At 31.0% G+C, this 18,764-nt stretch overlaps 1 protein-coding gene across 1 annotated transcript in view; it reads right to left on the bottom strand.

Annotated features, from left to right (window-relative positions):
• LOC126883985 (uncharacterized) overlaps positions 1-18,764 on the bottom strand; it is a 91,503-nt gene that overhangs the window by 11,663 nt on the left and 61,076 nt on the right. Inside the window, exon 4 of the mRNA XM_050649757.1 lies at positions 11,378-11,579. Within this exon, the coding sequence (XP_050505714.1) occupies positions 11,378-11,579 (202 nt within the window). The remainder of the gene's footprint in view (positions 1-11,377; positions 11,580-18,764) is intronic.

Raw genomic sequence — 18,764 nt, forward strand, 5'->3', positions numbered from 1 at the left:
GCTGCCTTGAGGGAGTCCTAAATTCGATGTTCGGGATCCTTGAAGATTTTGGTTTAATTTTAGTGAAAGTCGTCTATCGGAGTATAGTGAAATTAAAAATGAACATATTTCATGAGGTATTCCTATTAATGTCAGCTTATGGTATAAAATGTTTAAATTTACGTTATCAAAAGCCGAGGAAAGGTCAATAAAAACTGCAGCTGTATGTTTTTTTATTGTATATCCTGTCAGTATATCTGTAACGAGAACAGTAATAGCTTCGAGAGTGGACCTACATTTCCGGAAACCATATTGTGAGTTTGGTAGGATGTGTTCAAATTCTAGCCATTGTTCTAATCGATTCTTTATTATTCTTTCCAAAGTTTTAAGAATACAAGATGCCAGGGATATAGGTCTGTACGAACTTGAGAGGTCTAGCGGTTTGTCTTTCTTTTTAATAGGTAATATTATATAGTTCTTCCAGCTATCCGGAATAGGACTTGCACCAGTCCAGATACTATTATAGATTTCTAATAGAGACTTTTTATGTTTAAATGGGAGGTGAAACAGCATGGAGTAAGTTATATTGTCCTCGCCTGGTGAAGTATTATTAGATAGTTTCAACGATCTTTCTAATTCCCACATCTCAAAACGTTCAAGTAAGTACAAGTTGTTTCTGGGAACAGTTTTTAAAGATAACTGATTGTATTCTATGCATTCTTTTGCCCAGTCTGGTGAGATTGTGGCATGGAATTCTTCTATCCAATTCGCTTCCAGATCAATAGGTAACTTATTCTGCTGCTTACGATTCTTAAAACTATTTACCTTTTTCCATACTTCAGTGATGGGAGTTGTCTGATTTAGGCTCTCAACATATTTCCTCCACTGAATTCTTTTTGTTTCTTTGAATGTTTTTTTTGCGATGGCATCAACTCGTTTGAATTCAAGTAAATTTTGTATGTTTGGGTTTTCTTTCCATAATCTGAAAGCTTCTTTTCTCCTATGAGCAATGTTGTTGCAGGTCTCATTCCACCATTGTTTTGGTTTGTGCTTCCAGTACTTATTTCTTATTATTGTTCTTTTCGGGATACAAATGTTTGCAGCTGAGTTTATCGTGTCTATGAAATTGTTGTAGTTACATGCGGTGCTCATTTCCTCTAGTGTTGTCGTGTACAGATTCCAGTTGGCTCTTTTAAGAACCCATATGTTGTGAACTGGACCATAGGTTTGTACGCCTGAGTCAGAGTTATTAAACTTCATATATATAGGAAGGTGATTGGATCCATGAGGATCCTGTATGACTGACCAAGATATTAAATGTACTATGTCTTGCGTACAAATAGACAGATCAATGGCACTTTTTCTACCTGACGTAACAAGTGTGGGTGCACCATCATTGAGATACACAAGATTGCAGTGATTAATAGCATTGAGCAAAGAAACACCATAGACATCATTAAACTCACAACCCCAAGAAAGATGATGAGCGTTGAAATCTCCAGCAATTATAAAAGGTCGTGGTAAGTTTTCGAAAAATTGTATCCATTCTCTTACTTCTATCCGAGTCTTTGGTTTAATGTATATTGACAATATGTACACTGCTTTGTTATTAGGTAGAAGTTTCACTTCGATGCATGTACACATCATTCTTGCTGGTTTCTGTACTACGACTTCTGAAAATAATCTATTGGATTTTACTAGTATGGCTACCCCACCGTAACCATCCATACGATCTGACCGAACAATATTATAACCTTGGAAGTTATAAAACCTTTCCTGTTTGAACCAGGTCTCTGACAAAGCTGCTATGGTAGTTTCTGTTGTATTTAAGAGATATTCTAAGTTTTCTTTATTGCCAACTGCAGATCTGCAGTTCCACTGTAAAATGTTGAGTTTGTTTATAGCTGAGAAGACGACGAAGTAGTTGGTATATTGTGCACGTTTAATAATTGTTTACTAATTAATATTTGCTGTAAGTCTTGTTTAGTAACATTGGGATTATTAGTTTCCCTAAAATTTTTAAAAAGTTCGGTAACAATAGTAAAAATTATATCTAAAATATCAGAGTTTGACTCTGTTTGTAGCGTGTGAGAATTTGAATTTAAATTATTTTTATATGAAGGACTATTTATAATTGGAATATTAGTTCCTGATTGTCTAAAGTTAAATGTGTATTCTGGATCTGACTGTGTCAAGACAGGACTATTTGGTCTCTGCCTTTTGCTGCCTTTAGAAGATTTGACGACTGTATATTTATTATGATTACTATTGGCCGAAAATGTGAATGGACGAGTAACAGAAGAGCTATTTAAACTTTGGTTAACAAGAGGGTAATTAGAAGAAGGCAAATTTTGTTGATGAAAATCTTTAATAATGTTATTTGATGTTACGTCTGCATAAGATTTGCGGGGAATTTGTTTGTTGGCATCATGGTAATTAATATTACTATTAGTCATGCATTCTTTAATTAATTTCTGTCTTTTGAATTCTGGACATGACTTAAGATTTGTTGTGAAGTGGTCTCCCATACAACTAAAACATTTTGGGGTTAATGTTGTTTCCTGACACTCTTTTGTATTATGGTCTTTCTGGCAATTGTTACAACGGGGGTTACTCCTACAATGCTTCCCCTGGTGGCCAAATCGCAAACAGTTGAAACAAAGCAGGACTTTTTGTTGATATGGTTCAATTTCTTTCAACACCTTATTTATAGTAACGTATTTTGGAAGTACTTGTGTTTTAAAGCTTACTACACACGATTTAGTAGGAACATAATTTATTTTATCATCGGTAACCGTTTTTCTATTTATTCTAGAAACGTTTACTACCTCAAAATTAGAATTTATTTCGAATTTTTTAATTTTATTTTTAAGATATTCATCGGAGAATTCTGTTGAGACATCCCGTATAACACCTTGTCTAATAATAATAAATTTAGGTATATAAACACCCAAATTGTTTTTAACAAAAACCGGATCGTCTTTCTTGTCGATAAGGTAATTAGCGTTTTTAGAATCCGTAAATTTAATTCTTAATTTATTTCTGCCAATTGTATCGATACTAATTATTTTATTATCTAATTCTGGGAATTTTGTAAGAATAATGTCACCAATTTTTAATGCATTAAGTTTACCTTTAAGATCGCTATCTTTATTTTCAACATATATATGGAACGGTCCACGGTCATTTATGGTATACTTAAAAATTTCTTTTTGTTTGTCATCGTTAGATTTAATAGGATCGGAAGTACTTACAGTTTGGTTGAGTTCAGCCTTACTAAAACCTTTAAAATTGCTAGGGGATTCCATTTCAATATCTGGACTACTAAGGGTGGTATTGGGAGGTCCATCAGGTTCAGGGGGCGGTTTACCGCCCGTGTCCGCACTCATTTAATTAAAAAATAGAAACAAAAACGCGAGTTATTAGTCTATATATTATTTGAATAATTATCGATACTTATTATTCGTATTTGTAAAGCGTTTAGATTACTCGTCAGCACCGGCTATTGACACGTCCGACTCACACGAGAACTAAAACTAGAATGCGTTCGTACAGGTTGAAACAAATTTTATATCAAATTTTAGGTGGGTACAAAAGATATTTTCAAAAAAGTATCCAAATCATACAAGGGGATCATTGTTTAAATAATTAAAAAGGGGTCATTTTTGCAAAAAAATTACTTTTTTAACTACTGAGGTCATTTAATTACTAATGAAGGTCTATAGTAATATTTTCTGCAAATTTGAAGGGTAAATCTGTCACATAATACTTACTAAATTAAATTTGACCCCCTATTTATTTAAATAATTATACATAAAACTTTAAAAACAAATTTGCAAAAAAATATTTTTAGCGTTTTAAATAAGCACTATAAAATATCTTATTTTACAGGAGAAGTTGCGCTATGTTATCAGTATTAATTAAAAAAAAATTGGTCCAAAAATATTTAATATTTTTTAAGATATGGAATTTGTTTATCAAATGTTACTCTATTTTCAATCGCAAAAACGCGGTTGTTGCCAAAGAAATATTCACCTGTATTAAATCTTATTATTTTTATTCTTATGTATATTTTCTATAAATGTATTGATAAATTCAAGTTTTAATTAAACTTCCCCTTAAAATGGCATTTGAAAATTATTCAAATTTGTTTATAATTTGTTTTTTTAATAACGTCACGGGTATTAAATATTTTGAAATGCCGTTCCGATAATTGGGTTCCTGGTAATTTTTCACTAATTAACAAATATTTTTGTCTTTTTTCCTCTTCTTCTTTTTTTTCTTGGAGTTATATTACTCTGGGCCCTTTTAGGGTTAAGTTTCATTAAAAATGTCGAATCTCTAAGTTGTAGATTCTATACCTAAAAATATTAAGATTGGTCTAAAATCACTTAAATAAAATGTGACTACTTACTGAGTTACAGCGTGTTTTATTTAAAAATTTAAAAATTATTTTTACCAAGTACTTTCAAACTATTTGACGTATTCTTATCATACTTTTCAGAAAGTGTGAGTACTATACAGTCTACTAAATTGTGATAAATAAAAGTTTCTAGCTACTACCAGAGGCGTACGACATGGGATAGTTAATGATTAACCCTTCCCAAATTCTACGCCACTGAGGTCATTACTATTTTAGCGAAATTTTTCGATTCTCCAATACTTTCTAAGTAAATAATATACTCTTTACTGGTAACGCTTAAGTCATTAGTTTTCGAGATATTGGACGTTAAAAATGAAACGGCATAGTTATTTTGCTTCATTCATTCATTCAGTTTAAACTTCCAATATCTTTCAAACTGATGACCTTATCGATACCAATAAAGCTACTTACATACAAAGTATTGGAGAATCGAAAAATTTCGCTAAAATAATAATTCACTCAGTGGCGTAGAATTTGGAAAGGGTCAATCATTCACTATCCCCTGTCGTACGCCTCTGGAACTAGCTAGAAACGTTTATTAATCACAATTTAGTAGGGTGTATAATAGCCACACTTTCTGCCAAGTATGATAAGGATACGTCAAATAGTTTTAAAGTACTTGGCAACAATAATTTTTAAATTTTTAAATAAAACACCCTGTAACTCAGTAAGTAGCCACATTTTATTTAAGAGATTTTAGTTAAATCTTAATATTTTTAGGTCTACAATCTACAACTTAGAGATTCGATATTCTTAATAAAATTTAGCCCTAAAAGGGCCCGTAGTAATATAACTACAAGAAAAAAAAGAAGAAGAAAAAACGGTAAAAAATTCCCAGGAACCCAATTATCGAAACGGAATTTCAAAATAGTTAATCCCCGCGACGTTATTAAAAAAACAAATTATAAACAAATTTGAATAATTTTCAAATGCCATTTTAGGGGGGAGTTTAACTGAAATTTAAATTTATCAATACATTTATCGAAAATATACATAAAAATAAAAATAATGAGATCTTAAGCAGGTGAATATTTCTTTGGCAACAACCGCGTTTTTGCAATTGAATGTATAGTAACATTTAAAAAACAAATTCAATATCTCAAAAAATATTAAATATTTTCCGACCAATTTTTTTTGCTTAATACTGGTAACATAGCGCAACTTAATCTGTAAAACAAGATATTTTATAGTGCTTATCTAAAACGCTAAAAATAATTTTTTGCAAATTTGTTTTCAAAGTTTTATATACAATTATTTAAATAAATAGGGGGTCAAATTTAATATAGTAAGTCTTATGTGAAAGATTTGCCCTTCAACTTTGCAGAAAAGAATCCCATAGACCTTCATTAATAAGTGAATTACCTCAGCAGTTAAAAAAGTATTTTTTTTGCAAAAATTACCCCTTTTTAATTATTTAAAAAATGATCCCCTTGTATGATTTGGATACTTTCTTGAAAATATCTTTTGTACCCACCTAAACTTTAATATAAAATTTGTTTTAACCTGTACGAATTTACATTTTGATTTTTTTTTTATTTTATTAGGCTACAATATGATAACTTCATCATCAAGTTTCTTCACGTCCTTCATGTATTTTAGTTTTAAAAACCAGGTCTATGGAACTACAGACTTCGAAAAATTTCTCAATTTGATTATTCATTTTTCCCAAACATTTTCAACACTTAAGCCCGTTTTACAGCTGGGAAGAAAACTTGCTGCAATAATTTCTTGCATGACTAAATTTCATGCAAGTCTATTGCAAGGTCTTTATGTTCGATTTTATTTTACACCTTGCAATTCGGCTTGCAATTAATGTTGAAATCTTTACTCTTAGCCTTACTTATAAACTTTTTTTTTATACTGACCTGTTTGATTTTTTATGACTTATTGTTGTTTATTTAACACTATTTAGCAAAATTCTAACTGCCAAGACTATTAAAAATAGCCAAATATAAAAGGAAAAAGAGAGTGGGAGCAACCTTCAGTATTACTATTGCTGCAGCCAGTCTTTTAGTTACTAATTTAGAACGCCGAGAACAGAGATGGTGCATAAGATCTTGGTTGAACAAGAAGAGGGGAAATATATTTCTAAAAGCCAATAATCAACAAATCAAGTTAGAAATATGTAAGAAATAATGTTGATATTTCAAAAACAGAAAACTGCTGATCGACATGTATCCGTGTCAATCAGTGATTATGACATTTGACATTGTGGAAAAATCAAACTTCCTACAAATTCCCCTAGACTTGCATGAAAACTTGCACAGAAAATGGCATCAAACCGATTATCGCGCAATTGCAAGAAGTTGCAGGAAATAATCAGCTGACGACATACTGCGCATGTCTTTTGGCAACTTTCTTGCGTATAATTGCAAGCTGTAAAACGGGCTTTAGATATTCTAATTTCCTATAAATGACAAATGTAAACTATCACTTGTGAAAAAAAAAAAGAACATCTAAAAGAGCACATTCTATCTCAGTCGGCTGTCAGTACAGGCCTCCATTCTGCATTCTGTTAACATCCACTTCGGATGGTAAGGTTTTTAACCTTACCACGATCAAACTTTTTTAACATGTTTTTTTTTTGTAGTCCTATGTGCCGCTCTAGATGTTTTTTAAACCAAATTTTCACAACCAAACATTGGTTAGTGAGGTAAAGCTCTGTAGATCCGTTATAGTAATAGATAGCAATAAAAGTTAATAACAAAAATTGTAGCCAACTTTGAGCTTCACATTTCAAAATTAATTAGATTGTTACAGGGTGTTTGATAACATAGTGGCAGACCAAACTTATGTTTTTTTTTAATGGAACACCAGGTATTTTATTTTATAATAGAAATCTTCTTAACTTCTCCATTACAAAAATATAAAGGTTTGTTATGTTATACATGTATTTACAAAGTTATAACGAATTTTATATGAAAATCATAAGTTCAACTCACTGTATAAATAAAAATAAGCACAAAAGCAATGGATAATTGAATCCACATTTTTTATTTATTGTCAAAATTTTCATAAATGATTGATATTGCTAATTTTCCTTATATTGAATACAGGGTGAGTCAAAACGCAAGTACATTATTTTCTCAGTAATTTTATACCCTGTATTTTATATCACTATCGAAAAGTACCATTACCGTACTTTAATTTTTATATAACATTCACTATGTCTAAATTTATTAGTTTTCGAGATATTTTCATTTTTCAGGGAAAATTATTAATTTACTAATCTAAATCTTTCCAAATTTTAAGTATGCCATGACTGAATTGTTTAAAACTGACAATTTACGATTACTGATTATCAATCTGGTAATAAATGAAACAATGTAGCAAATAAAGAAAGAAATATAATTTATTAGTAATAAATTTTACAAAGAAAACACAACTACAACTTACAACATTTTTTAAACACTTAAAAACTACTTTTGTATGTAAGTGTAACAAATAAAGAAAGAAAAATAATTTATTAGTTATAAATTTTACAAAAAAAAAACACAAACACTGAATACAACATTTTGTGAAAACAATTAAAAACTAGTTTGTATGTAAATGTAACAAATGAAGAACAAAAATAATTCATCAGAAAAAAATTTTACAAAAAAAAAACATGAACACAAAATACAACATTTTTGAAAAAATTAAAAGCTACTTTTAATAAAATATTTTAAATGTTTAATTACATAAGTTGTTCAAAATGACCTCCTAACACATTTAAATTTTAAACGTCATAATAATTTCATGATAGTGATGACAGATAACTTTTGCAAGATGGTTGCTGTCGATTTTTAATCGATAGTTATCAAAATTGAATAATTACTAAGTCGTTAAAGTTTTAATTTATTTTATATGAATATAATTGCAAAATACTACATAATTTCACTTTTTGACATAAAGGGCCTAGCCGGGTAAGATGATGAAAAGTGCCCCCAACTCGATTCGAATTCCATATAGGTCACCGTTTAGCATATATAGTGTAACTAACTTTCTGAAATTTTTAACCCCCTAGGTGGTCATGTGACCCACCTAGAGCCTAATTAGGGTTTTTATGTTTTTATTTTTTATCTCAGCCGCATCGAGAACTAGCGAAAAACTTTATATAAAAAAGTTGCAAGTTTTAAAAAGTTCTGTGCGAAATTTTTTTTTTAATTTTTGGCGGGAAATTTAAATTTTAGAACAATTTTAAAATTTTAAATGAGTATAAAAAAATAACTAAGACATTCGTTTTCACGAAAAAAATATATAACGTGTATTTTTGCATAATATTTCACCCTGAATTTTTTCGAATTTTTAAAATTGGTAAAACGCACCTTTAAAAATAAAAAACCGCATTTTTTCGTTTTTTGATACAATTTTATACATATTTTTCAAAAAAGGTAACACCGTTCCTAGAATAGGTAAAAAACTGAAAAATAATTGGGGTTTGCTTAATACAAATTTTTTGTAATGCCATCCATTTTCACGATACAGGGCGTTGAAGAAAACAAAATTTTACACATTTTTTAGGATTTTGCCGAAACTACTGGCAACATTGTAATAAAATTTGGCGAGTTTTAAGAGGTAGTTGTTGTGCATGTTTTGACATACAATTAAGAATTTTATATTTATCATTGGCGCGCATAGGGGTAATGGTCTGAACTTTTTAAAGAATAAAGATAGTACGCCACTGACATATTTCAAATTAACAATCGTTTTTGAATTCCTCGTTCAATTTGTGACAAAAAATCGGTGTTTCTATTTTTTCATACGACGCGCCATTTTTATTCAAAAAATAAAATATCTTAACCCTTACAAAGTATTCAAACTTCTAGTAGTTTCTACGAGTAGGTCTGAAAATTTGTTAATAGCTTAAGGGCGTCTAGTCGGACAAACTTTGATATATGGGAACAATGGAAGTTTTAATTGTGGAACAGGTTAAAAATTTGGAACGGTCAGACCACGAAAACGGCACATGTATTTTGTCCGACAGAACAGACTTAAACTCTCCGAACAGAGATTAAACTCTCATGCAAAAATCAGACTGCTATTTATCACCAAATGGGCGTTTTAATGAGTGGAACATGTAGAATATGTCAAATGACAGGAATTATGACATGTGATAAAGGGCAGTCTGATTTTTGCATGAGAGTTTAATCTCTGTTCGAAGAGTTTAGGTCTGTTCTGTCGGACAAAATAAATGTGCCGTTTTCGTGGTCTGACCGTTCCAAATTTTTAACCTGTTCCACAATCAAAACTGCCCCTGTTCCAGTGTTCCCATATATCAAAGTTTATCCGAATAGACACCCTTAAGCTATTAACAAATTTTCAGCATGCTATTAATCAACTTTTTTTTTCATACGCGGGATCCAGACCTAGAGTACATCTACATAAACTCATACATCCATTATAAAAACTAATTCGAATACTTTGGAAGCGTTAAGATATTTTATTTTTTGCAGTAAAACGGCGCGTCGTATGAAAAAATGAGAAGCTAGTTTTTTTATTGCAAATTGAACGAGGAATTCAAAATTGATCGTTAATTTGAAATATGTCAGTGGCGTACTATCTTTTTTTCTTTGAAAAGTTCAGACCATTACCCCTATGCGCGCCAATGATGAATATCAAATCCTTAATTGTATGTCAAAACATGCTCAATAACTACCTCTTAAAACCCGCCAAGTTTTATTACAATGTTGCCAGTAGTTTCGGCAAAATCGTACAAAATGTGTAAAATTGTGTTTTCTTCAACGCCCTGTATCTTGAAAATGGATGGCGTTACAAAAAATTTTTATTAAGCAAACCCCAATTATTTTTCAGTTTTTTACCTATTCTAGTGACGGTGTTACCTTTTTTGAAAAATATGTATAAAATTGTATCAAAAATCGAAAAAAAACCCAAAAAATGCGGTTTTTTATTTATAAAAGTGCGTTTCACCAATTTTAAAAATTTGAAAAAATTCAGGGTGAAACATTATGCAAAAATACACGTTATATATTTTTTTCGTGAAAACGAATGTCTTAGTTATTTTTTTATACTCATTTAGAATTTTAAAATCGTTCTAAAATTTAAATCTCCCGCCAAAAATTAAAAAAAAAATTATTTTCGGACAGAACTTTTTGAAACTTATAACTTTTTTATTAAGTTTTTCGCTAGTTCTTGATGCGGCTGAGATAAAAAATAAAAACATAAAAACCCTAATTAGGCTCTAGGTGGGTCACATGACCACCTAGGGGGCTAAAAATTTCAGAAAGTGAGTTTCACTATATATGCTAAACGGTGACCTATATGCAATTCGAATCGAGTTGGGGGCACTTTTCATCATCTTACCCGGCTAGGCCCTTTAAGAGGAAAGGAACATTTTGACGCCTGTCAAAGTTTTCAATGTATTTTAAATGTAATAATTTTTTTCGAATCCTAAGAAAACTAATAAATATTTTTGAAAAATTTAAACGCAGAATGAAAGATTACTTTATACCGAGGGCCGAAAGTTCCTTAGAATGAATAAAAAGTTTCTTTTGAATGAGATATTTGAAATTAAAAATCACACTACATTTTCTATTAGTGTTTCACCCCTGTAACTTTTTAAAATAAACATTATAGAAGTTTTCAGGGACTTTCGGCCCTCGGTAAGAACGTAATCTTTCATTCCGCGTTTAAATTTTTCAAAAATCTCATTAGTTTTCTCAGGATTCGAAAAAATGAATCCCCATTTAAATACCATTGCAGCCGAAAATACGTATCCATCCTCTTAATCGATAATATCGCAAATTGTGTACAATATTTTTAAATAACTAAAGTAAATAAATTGTAAGTTACTCAAATAAATAATCGATTACGGCCATCGACCACTTACATTCAATCTCGATTAATCGCGGCAGGTAAAGTAAAATTCTTCTTTCAGTACAATAAAGTATTACTTTACTGCCGCAAATGAGTACCATAATGAATGACTTTAGTGACGGTTGGCGATAAAAATATAAACTTATAATTAATGCTTACCTCTGAGCGTGGCACAAAAGCTTTCGATAAATTCCTCTTCACCTTTTGTTTTGGGGTCGATACTTCAAAGTCAGAAAATGTCCCTGAAGAATCTAGTTTACTTATATTGAGACTAAACGATGATGAGAAAATTGAATTCGAAATATCAGTCATGTAATCACTTGTCCCCGTACAATTGTTGCTTACATCTCCAAGTAAATTTCTGAAAGTGAAAAAAATATTGAAACCTAATAGTAAATGACCGGTTTGGCGTGTAATTTTCAGGGGCAAGACGGATTTGCTTGAAAATTTGGATTTAGGTTCTACTTACCCTATATTTCAAAGTTGAAATTGCGCCGTTGGTTGCTTTTACTTGGGGGGTGAAATTTACCCCTTCTCGGGGGTGAAAAAACATATGTTTAAAATAAGTCTGAAAATGGATAAATTGACAAATTCTAAGCAACTTTTGTTCTATAAGGTTTTTTAACTGCTTTAATACTTTTCGAGTTATTTGAGAGTGAAAATGTGCATTTTTCAACAAAAAAAAAAACACGTTTTCTGGCAGTGTTTCGCAAATAACAAAAAAACTAAGTACTTTATCGAAAAAAATATTCTTAGAAAAAATGTAGCCTGTAAAAAAAGGAACAAATTGGTGTATTCACTTGGACTATAAACCCAGAAGAAGCAAAGTTGTATATCATGAAAAATACGTTCTTACTCGTAAAATTCCGAATCGAATGTTTCAAGCTGAAGTAACCAAAAAATGAAGCACTTTTCGCAGAAAACTCATAAATACTCTTTTAAAGCGTCTAAAAATATATTTATTTTTCATAAAAGTTTGTAGCATCAAAATTATGCGAGTTGCGCTCAAAATAAAGTTGGCCCGTTTTTTTATATATAATAAGTCGTGAAAATCTCCCCCTATTTAACATGCCAAATGAAATTAATCGTTACTGATTTACCATTTACTTTATATATGTATTGCTAATATGATCTGTAAGTTTGACCGGTTTGAAGTGCTTATTTTTGGAAAAATTTGGTTTTATATTAAAAAAACTTTTTTTTTAAATTTTGGTAAAATTACATTCTTTTCAAAATAACTTCAAAAGTATTAGTGTTACGAAAAATCTCAAACAGTAAAAAAATATAGTTTTTACCCGCATAAACACTCCGTTTTTTTTTTTTTAAATTTTATGTAAGATAAAAATTGGGTAAGATATGGCTGTTCAAAATTTGCATACACTGGTGATTAGTAACTCGTTCAAGCCCTTTTAACTCAAACTCTTTTAAAAAATAAGGGATTCAAAAAATATATTTAGTACTCTTATTGTCCTTAGAAAAACCTACAAATTGGTTTTTTTAGCACTTTATAGCTTAAAAAGTAACCTAGTTATGAGTAAAAAACCAACAACATACAGGATGAGGCATTAGTGCGAGGAAGTCCAATTACTCGTTTGCAGTAAGAGATACGAAAAAAGTTATTTAGATAAAGTCGGGGCACAGATAGGACCATACCCTAAATATATTTTCAAATATACAAGGCCACTCGTATTGACAGGGTGACACAAACCTATGTTTTTTTAAATGGAATACTCTGTATATTTTTGCATTTTTGGATTCTCCTTGATGTCTTTTCTCTTAAAATAAAGGATTTTGTACTATTATATGAGATAGTTTAAAAGATATTTATCTATGGTTTTTGTAATTTCGTTGTAAGTCCATAACATATTAGGATACATTTATATTTTAAAATAACTTACATATAAAATCAGAGTTTGTAGTGAATTTTGAGAGTAAACTAAATGTAAGGCCAAATACTTACCATGCCGGGTTAGTAAAATAAGGTTTATTTTCCTGGTTTTTCCCTCGTGACTTATTATGAGATCACTAACACGAGAATTTTGATCAAATACTACAATTTTTACTACAAAAGTTAAAGTTGATTTACAGAGGAAAGGACTATCTTCCAATAAAGTTGTCGAAGCAACGCAACTCATAAATATTGGCAGTATCATTTTAGTCATCGAATTTATAATGTATAATTCAAGCATTTGAACTCCGTAATTATGTTAATGTTTACATTACTGAATGGAGAGTTGAATAACCTTTCAAATGCGCTACCACACGAGTCCTATTCCCTATGTAAAGATAAGGGGTGGGGAAGTGGAAGGGAGGGGTTGACAAATGACAGATGTAAGTACCGTAAAAATGTGTCACCATTAGATCAAAAATCAACCTGTTTCGTCATTTCGTTAAAATCTAATAAATACTGCCAAATATCGAGGTGGACTGTTTTCTTTGGCCCACACTGTATAACAATGTAACTATTCGAATTTCTTCTCAAGGGGTCATTTTTATAACGGTAGAAATTATGTGGCAAAAAATTTAATCAGTAAAGGAATCTAAGTTTAATGTGACCGTATAATTAGATAATTCCAAATTGCTTGAATTTACAATTATATGATTTTTTTATCATAGGGGTAGTTTTCACCCCTAAAAAATTAAAATCAACTAACGGCAGTATTCACATTTTGAAATAAAAGGTAAATATAACCTAAATCCAAATTTGAATGCAAATCAGTAACGACATGGTATTCAATTACATTGTTTGTTTGAATTGTAACTATTCTAGGGGGTGAAATTTAAGGGTTAAACTGTGACAAAATCTTAAACTATGTTATTTCATGTTAATTAACATTCCTTCATTTTATTAAAATATGATTTGAATCAATTACCCGCTTTAATTTACAATTATACGATTTTTTTATAATAGGGGTTGTTTGCTCCCCTAAAAAATAAAAAGCAACCGACGACACAAATTCAACTTTGAAGTGGAGGGTCAGTAAAGCCTAAATCCTAATTTTCATGCAATTCGGTGCTGCCCCTTAAAATTACACGGTATCGCCGTATTTCCCGTTCATTTACTGGGCTAATAAGAAACTTATCATAAGTTACAAATGCTCTTAAAGGTGTTTAAAACTCTTTCATTTGCTGGTTTCTAGCCTTCGTGTCACAAAAGTATTCCTATTACCGGAATATTCTAATAACCGATCATTAGTGGCTATTAACACCATTTCGGGACCTCAAATTTCTATTCCTTAAACCGGTGTTATAATGAGCGGGTTCGACTGTATATACAGGGTTTTTCATTGGGAAAGTAACATACTGTTACTACAGTTCCGTAGATTGATCCTACATAGAAAAAGTTCCTTGACGTGAAATAAGAAGCAGTCACGTACGAGAATGTTCTAGATGTCATGGAATAACCCAGAAATTTCTGGTGACGTCTAGGACGTCAGAAAATCTATATAAAACTAATGTGTTTGACATTATTGGGACCGTGCAAGTTCGGTAAAGCGACACCTGGTTTCTAGGCTCAGCAACATTTTTCGCACTTTTAATTATATTGGCCAATTATATTAGTCCTGGTTACTGGATAATTGTCAAGGCCATAGTCCAAAAAAATAATAAGAAGAAAAGATAAGATTCAGGTTATATTATTAATAAGTTAAACAATTGTATGTAGTAAATAAAATTAGTTATTAAAATACAGTACTGCAAGCAAAATACAATTAATTAAATTTACCTTTATACGGGGTGTCACGAAAAGATTGGTCATAAATTATACCACAGATTCTGGGGTCAAAAATAGGTTGATTGAACATAACTTACCTTAGTACAAATGTGCACATAAAAAAAGTTACAGCCCTTTGAAGTTACAAAATAAAAATCAATTTTTTTTCAATATATCAAAAACTGTTAGATATTTTTTATTGAAAATGGACATGTGGCATTCGTATGGCAGGAGTATCTTAAAAAAAATTATAGTGAAAATTGTGCACCCCATAAAAATTTTATGGGTTTCGTTCCTTTAAACCCCCCCTAAACTTTTGTGTATGTTCCTATCAAATTATTATTGTAGTATTACTAGTTAAATAAATTGTTTTTAAATCTTTTTTGCCTCTTAATATTTTTTCGATAAGCCAGTTTTTATCGAGATATTTTGAATATTTGTCAAATCCACCACCTATTTGTATATGGTTAAGTATGATTATAAATACATGGTAATAATATGTAAATGTAATATGAAAATTTATGAAGGTATTCAATTTATGAAATTATGAGGCAAAAAAGTTTTAAGCATACTGTGTTTAACTAATGGTACCGCAACAATAGTTTAACTGGAACGTACACAAACATTTGGGGGGTTTAAAGGAACGAACCCCCATAAAATTTTATGTAAACATAATAAAAACTGGCTTATTGAAAAAATACTGAGAGGCAAAAAAGTTTTAAAAATATTGTGTTTAACTAATGGTACATCAATAATAATTTAATTGGAATGTACACAAAAGTTTTGGGGGGTTTAAGGGAACAAAACCCCATAAAAATTTTATGGGGCGTACAAATTTCATCGTTGTCTGTTTTTTAATATGTGTCTGCCATAGGAACGCCACATGTCCATTTTCAATAAAAAATCTCTAAAAGTTTTCGATATATGAAGAAAAATCTATTTTTATTTTGTAACTTCAAAGGGCTGTAACTTTTTTTGTGTCCACTATTGTATGTAGGTAAGTGACGTTCAATCAATATATTTTTGACCCCAGAATATGTGGTATAATTTATGACGAATCTTTTCGGTACACCCTGTATAATAATTGCATATTATATCAATATTGTGAAGCAATATATAATTTTTCTTCTTCAATGACAGTAGGTATGAAATATACGTCAATTTTGACAATTTCAATTGACAATATGAATTATTTAAGAAAGTTGCAATATTTCTCCGCTAATCGCGCACGATCGTTTCTCGTATCCTCTCCAAGTACTTGCACACCGCGAATAGAAATAGTTGTATTCGAGATTTTAAAGTTGTCAGATTGTCTTTGTGTTGTAAAAGTTAAAGTATTGTACTATTGTTGAATCTGAATAAAGTTTATTTTTAAAGAAGCGTAACATTGGCGACAGCGCAGCGGTGGGATAAGAAGATATTCAATAATTGTTTATGGTAAATACAAGATCTACTAAATTTGAGAAAGATATCCGAAGAGAAACGTAGAGAAGAAGAGAAAGAGGAAAAGGAGAAGCGTAGAAAAGAAGAGGAAGATGAGGAGAGGTAGAAATCATAAATAGTCTATCTTAAATTAATGAAAAATTTCAGTTAGAGGTAAGTCACATTAATACTAGAATAGATAAATTACAAGCACAACAAAACGATTTAAAACGACAACAAAATGATCTAAAATCTGATTTAGATAATAAAATAGATCAACAGCAAAACTATTTAGACAATACAATTAAACAACAACACAAAGATTTAAAATCTAGTTTAGAAAGACAGATAGCTTCATTACCTCATATAGTTATACCTCTCTCTTACAAGCTTTAGAGACAAGATATAGTATGGTATAATTTAGACCCAAACCCAGACATCCAAAGTGAGAGTTATCCTCCAACACCAAATTGTTCTATATGGTCCACATAATGTTCAGAAAATAGTCACACCATTTTGAGCGTCGGGTTTGGGGGGAGAGGGGGAGAAATCGGTAAATTCGTAGTTATTTACGTTTTTCGTCAATGTTTCTAAAACTATGAGGGTTAGCATAAACAACCTTCTATGCAAAAATGTTCTACATTAAATTTGAAATAAAAAAGAACCTATGCATAATCCTTCTAAAATGAACGGTTTCAAAGTTACGGAGGTAGTATAGTATAACTGGTCTAAAAAAAGGCCTAACCCAAACATCCAAGTAAAAGTTTTCCTCCGACACCAAACTGTTCTATATGGTCCACATATTGTTCAGTAAAAAGTTACACCATTTTGAGCGTCCGGTTTGGGGGACAGATGGGGGAGAAGCCGGTATATTAGTAGTTTTTTTACGTTTTTCGTCAATATTTCTAAAACTATGCTTTAGCGTAAACAATGTTTTACAGAAAAATATTCTACATAAAATTTAAAACAAAAAGGTCCTGTACATAATTGTTATAAAATTAACGGTTCCAGAGTTACGGAGGGTGAAATGTGTGGAGGTTTTCGATACTTTTTATATTCTTTGGGCAATTTTTAATATTATTAGTCATGAAAGAAATTTTCTTTAACAGGATTGTGTTTTGTGTTTTGTAAATACAATTTGCTCTTTCAGTGGCCGGTAGTATGTTATTGATAAGCCCTTGAAGAAACGTCAACCTCACCATCCAAAATCATCATCAATTGCCCAAAAAAATATAAAAAGTATCGAAAACCTCCACTTTTCACCCTCCGTAACTCTGGAACGGTTCATTTTTTTAACACTTAAGTATAGGACCTTTTTTGTTTTAAAATTTATGTAGAACATTTTTGTATAGAACATTGTTTACGCTAAAGCATAGTTTTAGGAATATTGGCGAAAAACGTAAAAAAACTACTAATTTACCGACTTCTCTCCCATCTGACCTCCAAATCGGAAGCTCAAAATGGTGAAACTTATTACTGAACAATATTTGGACCATATAGAACAATTTGGTGTTGGAGGAAAACTTTTACTTTCGATGTTTGGGTTAGGCCTATTTTTTGGACCAATTATACTATACTACCTCCGTAACTTTGTTAATTTTAAAAGGATTATGCATGGGGCCTTTTTGATTTCAAATTTAATGTAGAACATTTTTGTATAGTAGGTTGTTCATGTCAAACCGCATAGTTTTAGAAATATTGAAGAAAAGCTTAAAAAACTACGAATTTACCGATTTCTCCCCCCTCTCCCCCCAAACCCGACGCTCAAAATGGTGTGACTTTTTTCTGAACATTATGTGGACCATATAGAACAATTTGATGTTGGAGGATAACTTTCACTTTGGATGTCTGGGTTATGCCATCTTTTGGATCAATTGTATCATACTAATATGGCCAGCAACATCTAAAGCAGGTTTTCCAAAGTCAGTTGAAAGTTAGACATCAAAAACATAATGAAAGCCTGTAAAAATCTGAAGCAGAGATTAAAAGATTACTGCACTTGGCATACCCTCACCACCTAAAGATTTTTTAGAACAAATTGGTATACAGGCATTCATAGATGGACTACATGATGAAATGCAACAGCTCTTTGAAACGGCGAAAAGTCAGATCTCGCCCAAAATTAGAAGAAATAAGATTTCGAGAAAATGAAGAAGTACCACTACCACAGATATCCAACAATCTATTTTGTCCCAGATGTTAAACATACTTCAAAATCTCCAACAAAAAGCTCGAAATCAAAACAGAAGATGTTTTAAGTGCGGAAGAATGGGACATTTGCAAATCAATTGCAGAAGCCGATCCCAAGCAAGAAAAGAAGAATACAAGAATGAGGTCAGAAGATTGCCTAGATTGACATCCAGAAGCCCATCACATAGCCCTACTATAAATACTAGTAGAGATAGGTATCTA

This window comes from Diabrotica virgifera, chromosome 4 (assembly GCF_917563875.1).
Source record: "Diabrotica virgifera virgifera chromosome 4, PGI_DIABVI_V3a".
In the NCBI taxonomy this organism is placed as follows: Eukaryota; Metazoa; Arthropoda; class Insecta; order Coleoptera; family Chrysomelidae; genus Diabrotica; species Diabrotica virgifera.